The sequence below is a fragment of the Helicoverpa armigera genome, chromosome 24, assembly GCF_030705265.1.
Source record: "Helicoverpa armigera isolate CAAS_96S chromosome 24, ASM3070526v1, whole genome shotgun sequence".
Classification (NCBI taxonomy): Eukaryota; Metazoa; Arthropoda; class Insecta; order Lepidoptera; family Noctuidae; genus Helicoverpa; species Helicoverpa armigera.
Window position 1 is genome coordinate 6,522,484 of NC_087143.1, and position 15,777 is coordinate 6,538,260.

Consider the following 15,777-nt stretch of genomic DNA (forward strand, 5'->3'; position numbering starts at 1 on the left):
TCACGCTGCACCCACAGAGGGATTCATTTGATGATTTCCCACCAAAAAAAAAACAGCCTTCTTCGCTGTGTGCCGTTTGGGACGAAATGGTACTTTTACTCACATTATGTAATGTCTTCCTAATCCTTATTCTTACAGTCTTTGTTACATTTAGGTAGCCAGGGCCCGTGTAGGCACGTTCGCAGTCTCAGCAAATTCTCTACGGTATCACACAACAACTATTGCAGTTTTCAGATTGGTTTTTAGTCAAAAAATTAGCAATTACTGACTGAGGGAAACAAGTACGTACATAGGTACTGAGAGTAAGTTCTTGAGCTGAGGTTAATGTCCGAGATTAACGGTCTTATTATGCCGTCATTCTTTTAGATAAACTGTTAGTACCCGTTTAAGACTGGCTAGAAGTGTTTATGTAAAAACAAGTACCTTGGTAGTTTAATATAGAGTAGTATCTATTTCTGTTCTTTTTGGGAACAAAGATTCATATGTATTAACAGTCGGCAAAGAAAGTGCTCTTATGTCGCAAAAAAAATATTAATTTTTGCGTATAAAGTATTCAGAGAGGAAATGTTTAGAAGTAAATTAAAGATTGTTAATAAATATTTTCAAAAGGATAATAGAGCTAGTATAAAGATAGACAGTAGTAATATTTTTTTCATACTATTTTATTTTATCTAAGTTTAATTATTTTATTATAACTTAAACTAAATATCACAGATAGAACAACAAAGAAAAAAAAATACAAATGTGTACGAATGTTTTTAATCAAAGTATTTAAACTAAAAAAATATTATAATTTCAGATCTATCACAATCACAATAATTTTGTGTGTTAAAAAATAAGAATTTTAGACTGCCTTCATGGAGATCATTAAACTTAAAATTAAATTAATATTTACAAAAAAAAGGTTGCAATGTTAACAAAAAGTTTTTTCATAAAAAATTTTGGTTGATTCCACACAGGGGTGACAATCTTAATAGTGGCAAACGAGAAAACGTATCATTATAGGTCTGCAAAATGAAGTGAGACAGTAAATACATTGAGGTCCTTACATGGAAGTGTCATTTTAATTTGGTAGTATTATAATGTAAGATATTAAAGAAACTGAAATATAGATGGCGTTATTTGTAATGACGATGATGCGCGATTGCGTAGTAGTTATGCTTAGGTGTGTAAGAGGGCGCTATCACATCTTTTATTGGTTCTACTCTTACCCTATCTTTTTTTTCAGCTAAAATAAAAAAATAAATAATAAAAATTTTGAGTTGCATATTGAAGCAATTACTAAAATTTAATGTTTATTATCAATTAGCCAGAAATAAAATAAAATTCAAGAATTTATTTTCTACTGGCAACATTAAATCCATTTTCTACATGCAACATTATGCAAAATTGTCAATCAAACAAATTTGGCTGCCGGTTTGCGCTGAAGTGCTTTTCGGTGTCTTGTTTGTTTTTCCAGATTTTATCCCTATTAGTGCTTTATCCACCTAAGTCCGTTAAGTTGAGCCTCTGCTCCTTCGGCCGTGTCGATTTTGTGCTTGAGGTGATCGAAATCTTGTGAATTTTGTGCTTGAGATAGGACTCGTTGACCCGTTTTGTGATAATTAATATTTATCATGTCTAATAGAAAGTGTTGTGTTCCCGGATGTACAAATGGCTTAGGTAAGCATTTATCAACATCCTTAAAACAAATAGTCGTCATTTTGTCACGACTCCACTGAATTCTAACTTGTTACCCTTTTTTTCAGACACTACGGGGTATTTACATAAATTCCCTAATCCAGATAAGGATAGGCAGCTATTTAATACATGGGTCTTTCATATTGGTGGTGACATTTTGCAACTTGAAAATAACCATATTTTCAAATACCGCCGCGTCTGTAATGATCATTTCGAACCAAAATATTGGTGCCGGAATAACCGACTTGCCAAAGGAGCTGTACCTACAAAAAACATGCCAGGTTAGTTTTAGTAAAATACCCAAATTAAGGTACCTGTTTACCTTAAAGAGTACCTAAGTCTCAAATTTCTAGAGTTGATGTTAGAAAGAAATAAACAGTCATGTTATTTGAGTTTAAAGTAAACTTTCCAAATCACAAAATGAAAAGCTGCAGTAAGTCTAAAACATCTGAATAGAGATTTCTTTGGAGCCACAATTTCTGTATGTACGCAGTATGTCATACAAGAGTTTCTATATTACATTTCAAAATTTACTATATTTATAATTCATATTATTTTATCGTTGTTTACAGGATTATCTTGCTCGAAATTCAGCATTGAAAAAGAGCACTAAGACCTCTTCAGATTTCAGGACCGTCTACATCAAAAGGTATATTTTATCATATACATATAAACAAGCAATTCATTTTATACATACATACATACATTTACATTACGTATGTACTAGCTTCCACTTGCGGCTTCGTCCGCATGGTGTATTGATAAAAGTGGCCTATGTCTTAATCCAGGGTATCACCTATCTACATACCAAATTTCAACCAAATCGGTCCAGCCATTTTTGAGTGAAGTTATTTCAAAGATCATTTATTCCTACAAATTAGGCTGAAATTGAGTAACTTGAATGTCACATTTACCAAAATCCTTTGCTATTTTTAATTTGTTGTAATACTTAAATAGCACTGCATTACACAATTTTGGTACCCTCTTGACTGAATGAATAGGTAATGAATCATAGATCAAATGTTCCAAACATAATATGTGGTATCCATAACGTCTAGTTTTCAAGGTACATGTCAATTATGATTTCTACTACTCTCACTTAGGCATACAAAAAACCATTACCATGTCTGAAATAATTTACTTTTGTATTACTTTGTTTTGTTTAATACTTGTTTCTTTTCAATAATGTCAACATATTTGTGCATAATATGCGGCACCCATGCGGACAGCATATAGTGTAATTGATAGATAGACACTAGCAATAAATGATGTAATAATAACATATACTAATCACTGAATATTATTATTTACAGAACCTGCGCATCTACATATACACTCACAAGGTTCAATTGAAGATGTACAAATGAAAGAGAATCTTGGTGAGTGATCCTACATACAAGCATTTAATCAGCAATTATTTTACACATATTCTGTCCTGGAACTCCTTCATGCGCCGGATAAAATGTAGCCTCTCTCGATAAATGTGCTAATTTACCTTAAAATCATCTTAAATTGAATTATTTTTGTTGTTCCTGAGTTATAATTTTGCAAACAATTAAAGTAAACTAGCCTCTCTATAAACCTATCCCTTAAGACAAGAGTGATTGATGAAATACAGTTTGTTAAATTACATTTATATGTCATATGCATAAGTCCTAAAATGTTAACATCCTTATCACTACATAGTATAAAACAAAGTCGCTTTTTCTGTCATGTGTCATGTTGTATGTCCCTATGAACGCTCAAATCTTTAAAACTACGCAACGGATTTTGATGCGGTTTTGTAATAGGTAGAGTGATTCAAGAGGAAGGTTTTATGTATAATAACATACATTAAATACTGGGGAAATACTGTTATCCCGTGCGAAGCCGGGGCGGGTCATAGTTGATATTATAAACTATATAAAAGAAAAAGTAACTTTGTCTAGTAGTGGGCTGGCTTTAATTAATTCAATATGATTCAAATAATGGTTACTCAATATGAACTGCTACATTCATGATGATGGTAATGATCATCAGCTTAATTGGTTTGTATATAATAGGCACACATTTCTTACCAAATATGTTAATGACCTTTCAGATCCTGTCACTTCAGAATCTCAGTCTGTACACAGTGATAGACAGCCTCATAGTGAAGAAGAAAATGTTGAGGTGGTGAAAGATCTTGGTAAGCAACACAATTGTAATCAAACTTAATAACTTCAAAGCTGAGTTTGCTTGTTACACTCACTATCATGGTTTATTAACTAGGTACTGATTTATAGATTTAATACATATTTCAATCATGGGATACTTTCACACACAACTAGCTTTGATGCTATCTCACTCATATGTACTCTTAAATTCTGCAATTTTTATTCATATGATTCTTATTATTTTTTCAGTGCATCGCAAAGTTAAATGTGTTAGTAAGAAGGCGGTAAAACAGGTTGCTGTTACGAAAACTGAGCGTGCTCTGTATCAGAAAATGCTGCAAGTTGGTGTGAAACTCAGCAAATGCCGTAGCAAGGTTAAAAAGCAGGCAATCAAGATCAAGGCCCTGCAAAATATTACTACAAACCCTCAATTTTTAGAAACTCTAGACAAAATGTCTAGCACATCAAAATTTTAACTTTGCTGCAGTTCAGGGAGCACAAAAGGAAAAAAAGGCCGGCGTTTCACATTAGAGGAAAAATTGTAGCTTTGACTATCCTCAAGCAAAGCCCAAAAGGATACAGATTCCTGAGGAAAATCTTTATCCTGCCATCACGCCAAATTTTAATAAAATTAATTAATATGGCAGATATAAATGCTGGTATCAATAAAAATTTGATGGCACAAATAAAAAAAGCCACACTTAAAATGAAACCAGAGCACAAATTATGTGTGGTTCTTTTGACGAAATGTCACTAAAACCGAATGTGGCATACAATGAAAGGAAGGACAGAGTGAGTGGGTTTGTAACCAATGGGCAAGAGACACTGCCTGAGTATGCAGATCATGCGCAGGTATTTATGATAAGAGGACTTATAAAAAATTATAAGCAACCCGTTGCATACACATTTTCTCAGTCTGCCACAAAGGGACCAGAACTGGCAAAACAATTAAAGGCTGTCATCACAGAACTACAAAATGCTGGTCTTAATGTGGTAGCAACAGTGTGCGACCAAGGAACAAATAATGTTAACTGCATTAAATTCTTGTTACAAGAAACAAGAGGTATTCTGTTAAGAAAATCAGAAGAACCTGAGGGAAATATTATTTTAATAAATAAACAGGAAATCATTCCCTTGTATGACCCACCTCACTTAATGAAATGTATAAGAAATAATTTAATAACGAAAAATCTACTATATAAAAAAGACAACAAAATGCTAATGGCAAAGTGGGAACACATAACTGCACTGCACCAAGAAAACCCAGGCTACAAAGGCATAAGACTGGTGCCAAAATTAACAGACTCCCACTGCATTCCCAGTAAAATTCCACGGATGAAAGTTAAATTTGCTACGCAACTATTCAGCCAAACTGTAGCATCAAATATGGGCTACCTAGCAGGTAAATAAACTTTATTACATAATGTTTTCACATTGCATTATTTTATCGATACTTATATATTATAAAGCTGAAGATTTTTTTGTTTGTATGTTTTCTTAACCATGCTAATCTGAAGAACCAATCCAATCACCAAGGTCGATCAGGTCTAATTTGAAATAATCTTTCACCGTTAGATAGCTCATTTATTGAGGAAGACTAAAAGTGACTTTTAATCTGGGTGCGCGAAGTAGCTTTCACGGGATGCGGTAGAACCGCGGGCGGAAGATTGTATAGTAAAAGTTTTCACAAATTAAAACTGCTCCCAGTTCAGATTTAATAATAACAAGTTTCTTATTGATGACTAGATGCCATAGTAGCCAGTGTATCTGCCTGCCACAGGAGGTCGCGGGTTCGATTCCCGCATAAGTCAAACATTTATGTGTGTGGGTGTTTCTACATATGTACACTATGTTATGTTATTTATAAAATATTTATATTTATATAAGTTCATTTATTGGTTGTCTGCTGTACCCAAATTACAAGCAAGCAATGCTTTGTTTGGGACTAGATTGCGTTGTAAGAACGTGTGAGGAATATTTATTAATATTTTTTTCTTATTTTTGCAGAAAAGGAATAATCTCTCAAGATGCGCAAAATACAGCGGACGTCATCTTGTTTTTTGACAAACTTTTTGACTCCATTAACGGAAGCTTCGGGAAAAGGAAGCACAGTAAACCACTGCTGGGACCTGCGACGCCGAACTCAATACATCACAAAACATGGATGGAGGCAAAAATATTTTTAAAAAATATGAAATTTGTGAATGTAAAAACCTCGAATGTGGAGTATGTTCCCACCTTAAGTAACTGGGTATGGACACTAGAAGGAATAGAACTGCTTTTAAAAAATTGCTGCGAAGTACGGAGTGACATCGGTTTGGTTGCGGCATCTGAATCAGGATCAATAGAAAATTTTTGGATCGATAAGGAGTCAAGGATGCCGCAACGTAAACCCTACTCCAGATGGATTTGAAGCAGCATTTAGCAGCCTTTTAATAAACAGCCTATCTAGTGTCCATGCCCCAGGGACAAATTGTGAGGCAGATAATTGCCACGCTTTGCATGAAGTTCTCATCACAAGCGGGGCCTGCAAAGAACAAATAAATTGTGAGCTCTCTGAGATTCCGGACATTGAATTTACAGCCCTTGAAGACAAAAGCGACCCCGTATAATTGGGGGCTACAATATGTTAGCGGTTATTTTATTAAAACCGCTAAGAAGAAAGTCTTCAAGGGTTGTAGTGAATGTAAAAAATTTAATGTCCGATCAGGAACACGATTATTTAAAATATAGAGAGTATGCTAATAAAAATGGCTTTGCAGTCCCAGCGACTCTCTCTTAAATTGTGTTTCGAATCTGCAGGATATAAATTACACAATAATTAAAAATGTTTGGAAAAAAATATTTAAAAGATTTCATCAAAACATTAATATTTATACATTTGAAATTCGATTTCATAAAATGTGAAATTCATAAAGAAAAATTAATAGACTTTTTAATCAATATATCCTGCAGATTCTTTATTTACAATTACTGTAAAGATATTAATAAAATATTAATAAATAGGAGAGAGTGTGATGATGATACGGATTCCTATAAGCTAAAAGCGAAAAAATTATACATGAAATGTTTTAAAAGAAAAAAATAAATTATATTAAAGGTTATCAGTGTTTTATTTATTGAAAAACATCTTATAAATATTAAACAAAAAGAAACAAAAATCTACCTAGACCCAGTAACCACTGCTTTATGTAGCTATATGTATATATATTGACAAATAGTTTCTTAAACCTGCGTTCAGAAGGCGCCACTTGTCTTACTTAGTTTGGTAGTCGAGTTGGACCTCTATTTCATAATATAAAAAGTACTCTGTGATTCCACACTTGAAATTAGCCTTCACAAATGCCGTTAGCATGTCAATAAACCCACAATTTGTAAACAAATATGAAAATCACGTGGAACAAGATTTGACATGAAGTACAAGTATTCACAGAAAGTTAATAACAATTTTGTTCTACAATATTAAATCATTACCTTGGATTAAAAGTTTAGCAAAATTGTAACATGAATAAATTAATGTTTAATTTCATAGCAGTGAGTACAACAATTTTTTTACACGACTGCACATGTGACGTACAATTTGACTTTTTTATGCAGATTATTAATAAGAGATTGACGTCTGCGATTGTAGGCCTTTGATAGTATTCAACCATGATTTTAAAGGAATGAGTATCCTTTCTGACTGGCTATTAATCACAATACAAAAAAAAAACTTTAACCTTTTTGAAATAAAGTCGAAAATTAATTGACGCATCAATGCAGTCTCAGGATAAGGTCGATGGTACTTTGAACTTTATTTCTCTTGAAACAAAGTTCATTTTCTTTTGTATGGTAATGAAAAACATACATTAGACCCATTGGTAAACTGAGAACGCATTAAAATTCCAAAAACAAATGTGTAACCTTTTGAAAGGATTTTTCCTGTTATTTCTTAATTTCGTTCAAACTTGACTTTAATTTATGCAAAGATTAAAAAACATGTTCAGTTTTTGGAACAAGAATCCTTTCAAACTCAAAATTGAAAAAATAATATTTAAAGACTATTTACAGATGTTTTACATATGAAAATTAACTATTACACACAATGGGTACATATAAAATACATAGTTACTCAGAAACGGTTCTAACCGCAAAATTACAAGAAAAAAATAACAAATAGGTATTTACAAAAAACCGCACAGAGCGTTACTAATAATTTAAAACATTGTTTTTGCGGAACTACCCAAGGTTTAAGGATACAAATTGTAAAATCCCGCATGAGGGCAGTCCATAATTTAAATTGACACAATTCTTTCCAATCATTTGTCTGTCTGCTAGTCATTAAGGAAAACATGCTATTTCCCTAAAATGTACCACACAACTGAACAAAACAACTCATTTACATGTCAATTAGAGAGCAACCTAATGAACAATTGTCAACCTTAATGATATAGCTTTAGAGTTCTATATTGCAAATCAAAGTTTGTAAATGCAAACTGCAGGATTGATGGACTTATCATGGCTTTTAAATGCACTTAATTAAGTGTCAATAGCTATGCATATAGTCTTATTTAACAATGTAGGAAAATACAGCAAAATCAAATCGAAATTATTAATAATTATTGCTATGAGCAGATTATTAAACTTTTGCATATGAAAAATACAATCTTGCAGTGATAAAAAATTATAAATATACAGTAATAAAATTCCTAAGGTTATAATCTTGTGGCTTTTGACATTCAAGAACTTGTATTGCCACTATCTTGATGTTTAATTATGTACACAATAACACTGATAATATTTTATACTTGTAGTCATTATTGTAAAACCAAGCACTCCTCGCACATGGAATAAACCATTTCAACATAATTATTTCCTTGTTCTAACAGTATAAGTTGAATTTAATCCTTCAATTCTTTATTCAAACAGCTAATAAGCTCCTATTTTTAAAATGCAGGCTTTGTACAATCAATTTCATTGTTTTTCATTCATCGTTCAGTACAGAGATGGCGTTTTATAGAAGCCACCGAAAACAATAGAGTTTGTAACTTTTTCGATGATCATGTATGTGAAAGGTCTGTTCGCTTGGAACTGTACAACTCCTATTCTGTTACTGAATTCAGCTGCGGTCACTCCGGCCGCCTCAGTACCCTCTTCAGTCACTTCTATCTCAGCTTTGTGCACAATTTTTGAGACATACAATGGAGTTCTAGACAGGAAAGGTAACTGAGCCTTTGATGGCTCAAATAGATCTACAACTCCTAAACGGTTCTTCAGTACATTGGTCAAATCAAGATCAGATTTAATTTTGAACCGAGGAATGAAGCAATCTACTTCATCATCTGAATATTCTTCTTTGGACAATCTTAATTCTTCAAAGAATGTATCTAGGTTTACAGTTTTGAAGTTTGCAAACATATCTTCTAGAGAAACACCAGGGTTTGGCAGCATTATGATCATGGAAAGTCTGTTTTCGCTTCCATAAGGTAATTCTATTACTCTGGCTTGGAGTGCTTTAATGTTGGAGAATGGGTAAGTGTATCTGTTGTACATCATGTTGACTTCGCCCATCTTTTGTCCATGTGTGTCATAGAAAGGCATTTTCGTTGTTGATGATGAATTGAATGGCACTGTCCACTGTCCTTTAAAGTAAAGAGCACTGGTAGACACCATCTGTGTTCCTTGAAAATAGCTGGCATCAACCATGTGTGGGATTTTCCCATGTGTAATGTTTGATATAGCACCGTTCAAGACAGAAGCAGCTTTTTCACTGTCCTTAAAGTCTAGCGGTACCGTTTCTGTCTGGTAATAATATTTAGCTATTTCCTGGAAGTCTTGTAGTGGCAGACGGTCTTTGTCAACAAATATAGCGTTTATTTTAGCTAGTTGTACTGTGTTGGTATTGACTTGTAGCCACTGGGTGATGTTTCTGAAGCCGATTCGTGTGGCGTCGCGGTTCCTCACGGATAGTCGAAGCAAGTTATTTATTTCTTTTCTCGTTGTACCCGACGCGCCTTCCGCTATGACGGATAATACACTCCACACTGTGATAGGGGACATAATAAAGTTCTCCCCATCTTGCAAAGTTTTAGACGTGTGGAATAAAACTTCGATGGAAAAGTTCCCTATTTTTTCCGACAATCCACTATGGAGTACCGTAGCATTAGAAGCCGCGTCCGCTACACTCGTATCTAGACTTTTTCCGTAGCACAACGCCACACAACTCACTAAAAACACTATGAACTGCATATTTCTAACGTTACTTTTAATTGTCAATGAAATTAAATATAAGTGTTCCACGTTTTGCGATATTAGGCACTCGCGTCAACTTGCGCTGGGCATTTTTTTATTCACTATACGATGACTAGTACGCGCGCGCTTCAAGGAAAACTACCGACTGACCGGTTAGTACGTTGGATCAATGTATTTATACGTATTTATATACACGTTAAGCAGGTTTTAAAATACTAAACGATAGGTACCTACTCCAGCATTATTTGTTTAATAAACTAGTTTTATATAAGCCGGCGACTGGGGACTTCAACCCGTACTTACGTTGAGGATAAAATTTTGTTTGTTTAGATAATAAAGTTTTGTTTAATGAGTTAATTATCAATGCGATGCGATTTCGTTCTTAGAAGTGTTAGACAATAAAGAAAGACTCGGTTGTTTTTGATATTGTTTTGTTTATGTTACTACTGTCATTCATTAAACTGTCAGTTGTTAACAGTTGTTACTTGTTATACAAAAGAAATTGGGAAGGTCAGGGTTGCGAGCGCGTTATTTTATTTAACAACAATGGTATTTAACAATAATTTTCTAGTAAACATTTAATTTTGGTTGCTTAATTACTTTTTATCGTGAGTTGTGTTTAAGTATTTTTAAATGTTAAACCACCTGCATATTCAAATTTGAATAAAAATAAAAAAGCTGATTTTCGGCAATTTGAGCCAACTACCTATAACATGTCAAGACATTTAAGTCTACCTACCTAGTGTTATAATGAGAAGCTTATCAGCAATATAAATTATTAGATAATTTATTTATTTATGTAAATAGGTACCTACTCAGCTGAATTAACGTTAATATGTTTTTTTGGAATAAACGAAACTTGACTCAATTTCTTGCAATTGGTGTGTCAAAATACTTGGAAATACTTCATAATTTCATGGAAAATACAATAACGGCTATCGTGTAAAAAATATGCGTAAATCGAGTTATTCATGAGTTTATTATAGCTTGAGTCACAAGAAGTAGGCAAATAATAAGTTTACGTAAATTGAATTACAAATATAAAAATGTTTGTAAAATTACGAAGCAACTTTCTTAGTACCGATGCATAATTCTCTTTTTGACGTCAGATCAGCTGCTGACGTGACCTTTCATCTAGTGGACATTAAAAATAAACTACCTACCTATATTCCCTTAATTGGTCATAGTTACAGTATTTATAATAATAGTTATTCATTCTACGTTTACGATTTTACGTTTTCTCTATTGTAGGTACCTATCAGTCATGGGGAAATATTTGTAGTACCTACGCAAATACCTAATCGAAATAGGCATGGTTTTTTGATCCTTTTAATCACATTTGACGATCATTACCTGGTTTGGTATTTACCGACGCGTCATTTTAGACTTAATTACCTATAATTAATAATAATTTTAATATTTTATCTAATTCATTATCGTTAAGTATCAATATAATGATGGTGATTGTATAATTATAGACCTTAGGGATTATTTTTTAAGATTATGAAAACGAAAACCTTGGTTATTAACAGAATGTCTAAGAAAATTTAAATATAAGGGGAGCATCTTTAGTATAATTTAGGTAAATCAATTATTAACCTTAGCTTCCGCCAGCAGCTTCACCCACCTCTCACGGGAACTTAGCGTTTTCGAATAAAGAGTGCCCTATAGATAAAAGTTAAAAGTGCCTTCCTCTATGTGCTTTTTAAAACTGTTTTTTTTTTTCAAATATAACCAGTAGATCTTGGTTTGAGTGCTTTCAAGCAATCAAACCAACTAAATCTTTAGATTTAAATAACGATTTGCAAAGACGAATCCAAATACTACATAATTCCAAACTCTAAATAACTTTAAGAAATACTCTATTTACGTCCTACTACTTCCCCACACAATACGGGAAAATAATAGCAACACTATGGAAACGTTTCGTTCCGCTATTCTAAGAATTGTAACTACTGTAAACAATAAACATAAACAACATCTAAAACATACCAACAGGAAATTGGTTACATGTTTACTAAACCAAAATTAAAGTAGTTTTAAGTTTCAAAAGTGCATAAGCAAGTTTTTTCCGTAACGCCATCATATAAGGAAATTCTCAGGTATTTATCAAGATGACGTAGATATTTGAATAACCACGCATGCGTGAAACGGTGATCTCATCGATGTTCTTCTTCGATCTATTTCTCATCAAAAAGTTTGCCAAAAAAATGGGTAACGGGCTCTTACTTATTGAACTGTATTGAACCAAGATTTAAGTTAAACGATTTTTTTTTTTATTTTGAGCTGTAAGTACTTATTGAACTAAAATTTAAAAACTCGAACGGTTTTTAAATTACTTACTCTTTTTGTAATGATTTCCGTCTTTTTGCATAAGTATATTGCAGGTACCTACCTACCTACTTAGATTTAAGGGCATTGACTCATTATTAAGAAGCTATCTCCGGGCATATCGCGCTATGAGAGTGGATTGGAGGAATAGTGCACTCGTGTACCTACTAAGTATAATATATCCCGAGCAGTTGGCTAATCTCCTTTGGATTACACAACAGGGGCCCGATTCTCCTAATTTTACTTAAGCGACCTTCGATTGACGTTCGACTCGATTCGACTGAGACCCAATTCCGACTCGATTACTATTGAAGCGTATGTGGCATTCCGCTATTTTTTCTTTGAAATAAACGTTTTTATCCTTTTCTGTCATTCAATAATGAATCATTTTGTCTGCAAATGAATTACGATTGCAAAATGATTGTACAGCAAACTACCGTATATACCAAAATCATCAAAATAGCAGACCAATCGCACACCAATCAAATGTCAATCGAATACGATTGGTCTTTTATTAGTAGCAGAATGCCCGATATGGTTAAAACTGCTATTACGATCATATTGCGATTCGATTTCTATTCGATTTTGACATTATTAATTTAGGAGAATCGGGGCCCTGAGCAAAGAACAGCTGCTGTGGCCGATAAATCGGATAGGAGAATATCATAATCATCATTATATAGCTTAAAATATACCGACTTAAGTAAGGATAGCAGTCACAAAATTTGAGAAAGGATTGTTTTGCGGTTAGATTTAACCACTGATCAATAGAGAATCGGGGCTATAGTTATTAATATGAAAATAACATAGGTACCTAAGTCAGTAGGTACATTTTCCTTATAATTACCAATATGTACTTTGAATATTACATCGGTCTTATATTATTTTAATGTAATTCCTGTAAGTAAGATAATAACGTCATTAACATCTGAGAAATGAACTCAGATAGCCCACGCGATAGGTACATACTTATTTCAGAAATTAATAGGTATTATGAACGTAGCTACCTAATGTTATTCCCCTAGCGTTATAATAATATAGGTAATTGAAATGACATACTCTTGTTGTTATGTAACCGTAAAACTAAATTAAACTTAGATAAGTTTGGAAGTCTCGTACGGACTTTACGGGTCAATAAATTAAGGGAAAACCGCGAGGACCCGGGCCCATAGTAGGTACCTACCCAATTGAAAAGTCCTGATTAGGCTACCCATGAATGGATCCATATTGAAAAACCCAATAACACTACCAGACTCGGGAATCAAATTCTTTAAACCTTACTTTATCATATTGTAACCACAACCGAACAAGAAAATTACATTAGGTTAAGTACTAGAATTTCCCAACAATTTGCGGGGAAATTGTAAAAAAATACAACAGCCATAATTATTAGTAGGAAAAAAACACTAAAACGAAAACAGTAATTCCTAAACGTAATACCAATTTCTACGGGAAAACCCGATCGATAATGTTTGAAATGTTTTACGCTTTGATTTATTGCTTTAAAAGTAAATGTATTGGAAATGAGTTAAAAGGTGATGGGGGTGGGTTTTTCTAATTTTAAATCTGATATAGGGGTACCTTACCTATCAAATACTGAGGCCCAAGCTTACCAACAAGATAAACGTTAGTTTTGTTAAACCTTCTGTCTAGAAAAACGTTTGTTCGTATGAGTTTTGAAAGGGTCAGACTTACTAACTAAAACTTACCTTTGTTTCTATTGAAGTAAAGTGTAGATACCAGGGCCACGTAACTGTTTCGAACCATCCCGCAGCCCCATACTGTGATTTAATTTCTCTTTGTAGGCAAATTAGCACTTCAAAGTCAACTTTTATTTTGTAGTCCTACCTATAGCTTTTTAAAAAAAAATTACACGTCAATATTAGGAGTTGATATTTAAACACAACACACGCAGAACATAAAACACTTATTCATTAACGCTTACCTTATTTCAAATACACACAGCACTGAGCACTAATTAGGTAGGTACGCCTTAATATTAATTGTACGGTCTACTCGAAGTCCGTACGTCATTGCAGGGTTCCAGCAGAATACCAGCGTCAGGTATTCTACCTGACACATGCTGAGCTGGACTCCCATTCGGTGCAAACTGAAAACATACTGCACCGCGCTATTATTTTCAGTTTGCATTTTATGTTTTTCTTTTTACCCACCTTTTGTTTTGTTTTTTTTCTTTAACTTATCTATGTACCTATGTACCTTATCTATGTACCTATGTTGTGTTTTTTGCTAAATAAAAGTTTTATCTATACCTAGATCTAACTTTCGAAACATCAGGCTACTTACACGGTTCCAAAGATTGGGTCTTATGAAGAAGATCCAACAAGAAACTCCATAGAATACATTAGTTTTCAAGGCATCCCTGAGAAGGTAATACCTACATACCTACATACAGTGCAAGGGAAGCTAATAATTACATAGATACCTAATGTATTATTATGTAATAAAGATTTCGAAGCTAACAATCAATCATGAGCAAGATTTGAAACATAATCGCACGTGTTTTAACTTACTTTTTGTCCATCAGAATTATTATTAATGAAATAATCCAGTACTATGACGACAATATTACTTATAACAGTTTGTCTACCCAATCATATCGAACTGTAATAAAAACATGATTAGTTTTAACAAAAAAATACAACTTCCTCAAGTTGATTTATGTGATAACGAATCTAGTTTTTCTTCTTTACAATATTAATGTTATGACCAGTCAAACTGGTTTTTCAAATAAGACTCTGATGACATTGAGTTTTTTGTAAGGTATCTTGAAATGTATATCCGAAGGCATCTTTGCTTACTACGTTCAAAACTGCTTCTAACCGGATGTCTTGGCCATTCTTATACATACAGTTCAAGTCAAACAATGATTCTTCTCTGAAGTAAGCCATTTGATGCCTCGCACAGTATTGTCTTGTTCATACATTTTCACAATTGTGAAGTAATTAGACCCAACTTCAAACAAGTTACTCTCAACATTGTAATTTTCGCAAAGCAATTAAAGTACCTATCTACCAATTTTTACCTTAAAATCCATGGTAGGATCTGTACTGGGTTACATTGGGCCTCTTAAGTCCTAGAGCTTAGAAGCTTGCCTGGGCTGGGGGATCATTTGAAAGAATTACCGCGGCCCTGGTACACAAAAGACTCCAGAAGAAACATGGTGGGCTTTAGTCAGTAAGTTTGAAACTCAGCCTTATGCTCCCATAGCGGGCGGCGTCTTCTGATAAAAAAGGTTTACCTACACGATCCCTGACAGTAAGCTGGTGTTGCCACACTTAACATTCGATGGACCCATTCCAACTATTGGGTAAAACCTTAAAGTGACAGGTGGGATCCCCACATCACATTCTTTTGGAGGTTAAATAAAACGACAAAA

General features: G+C 33.6%; 1 protein-coding gene across 1 annotated transcript; it reads right to left on the bottom strand.

Annotated features, from left to right (window-relative positions):
- Positions 1 to 7,316: 7,316 nt before the first annotated feature.
- Positions 7,317 to 10,451, bottom strand: LOC110382299 (serine protease inhibitor 77Ba). Its single transcript, XM_021342881.3, has one exon. It carries the CDS (start codon positions 10,041 to 10,043, stop codon positions 8,790 to 8,792), a length of 1,254 nt encoding a protein of 417 aa, XP_021198556.3. The 5' UTR covers positions 10,044 to 10,451; the 3' UTR covers positions 7,317 to 8,789.
- Positions 10,452 to 15,777: the final 5,326 nt, after the last annotated feature.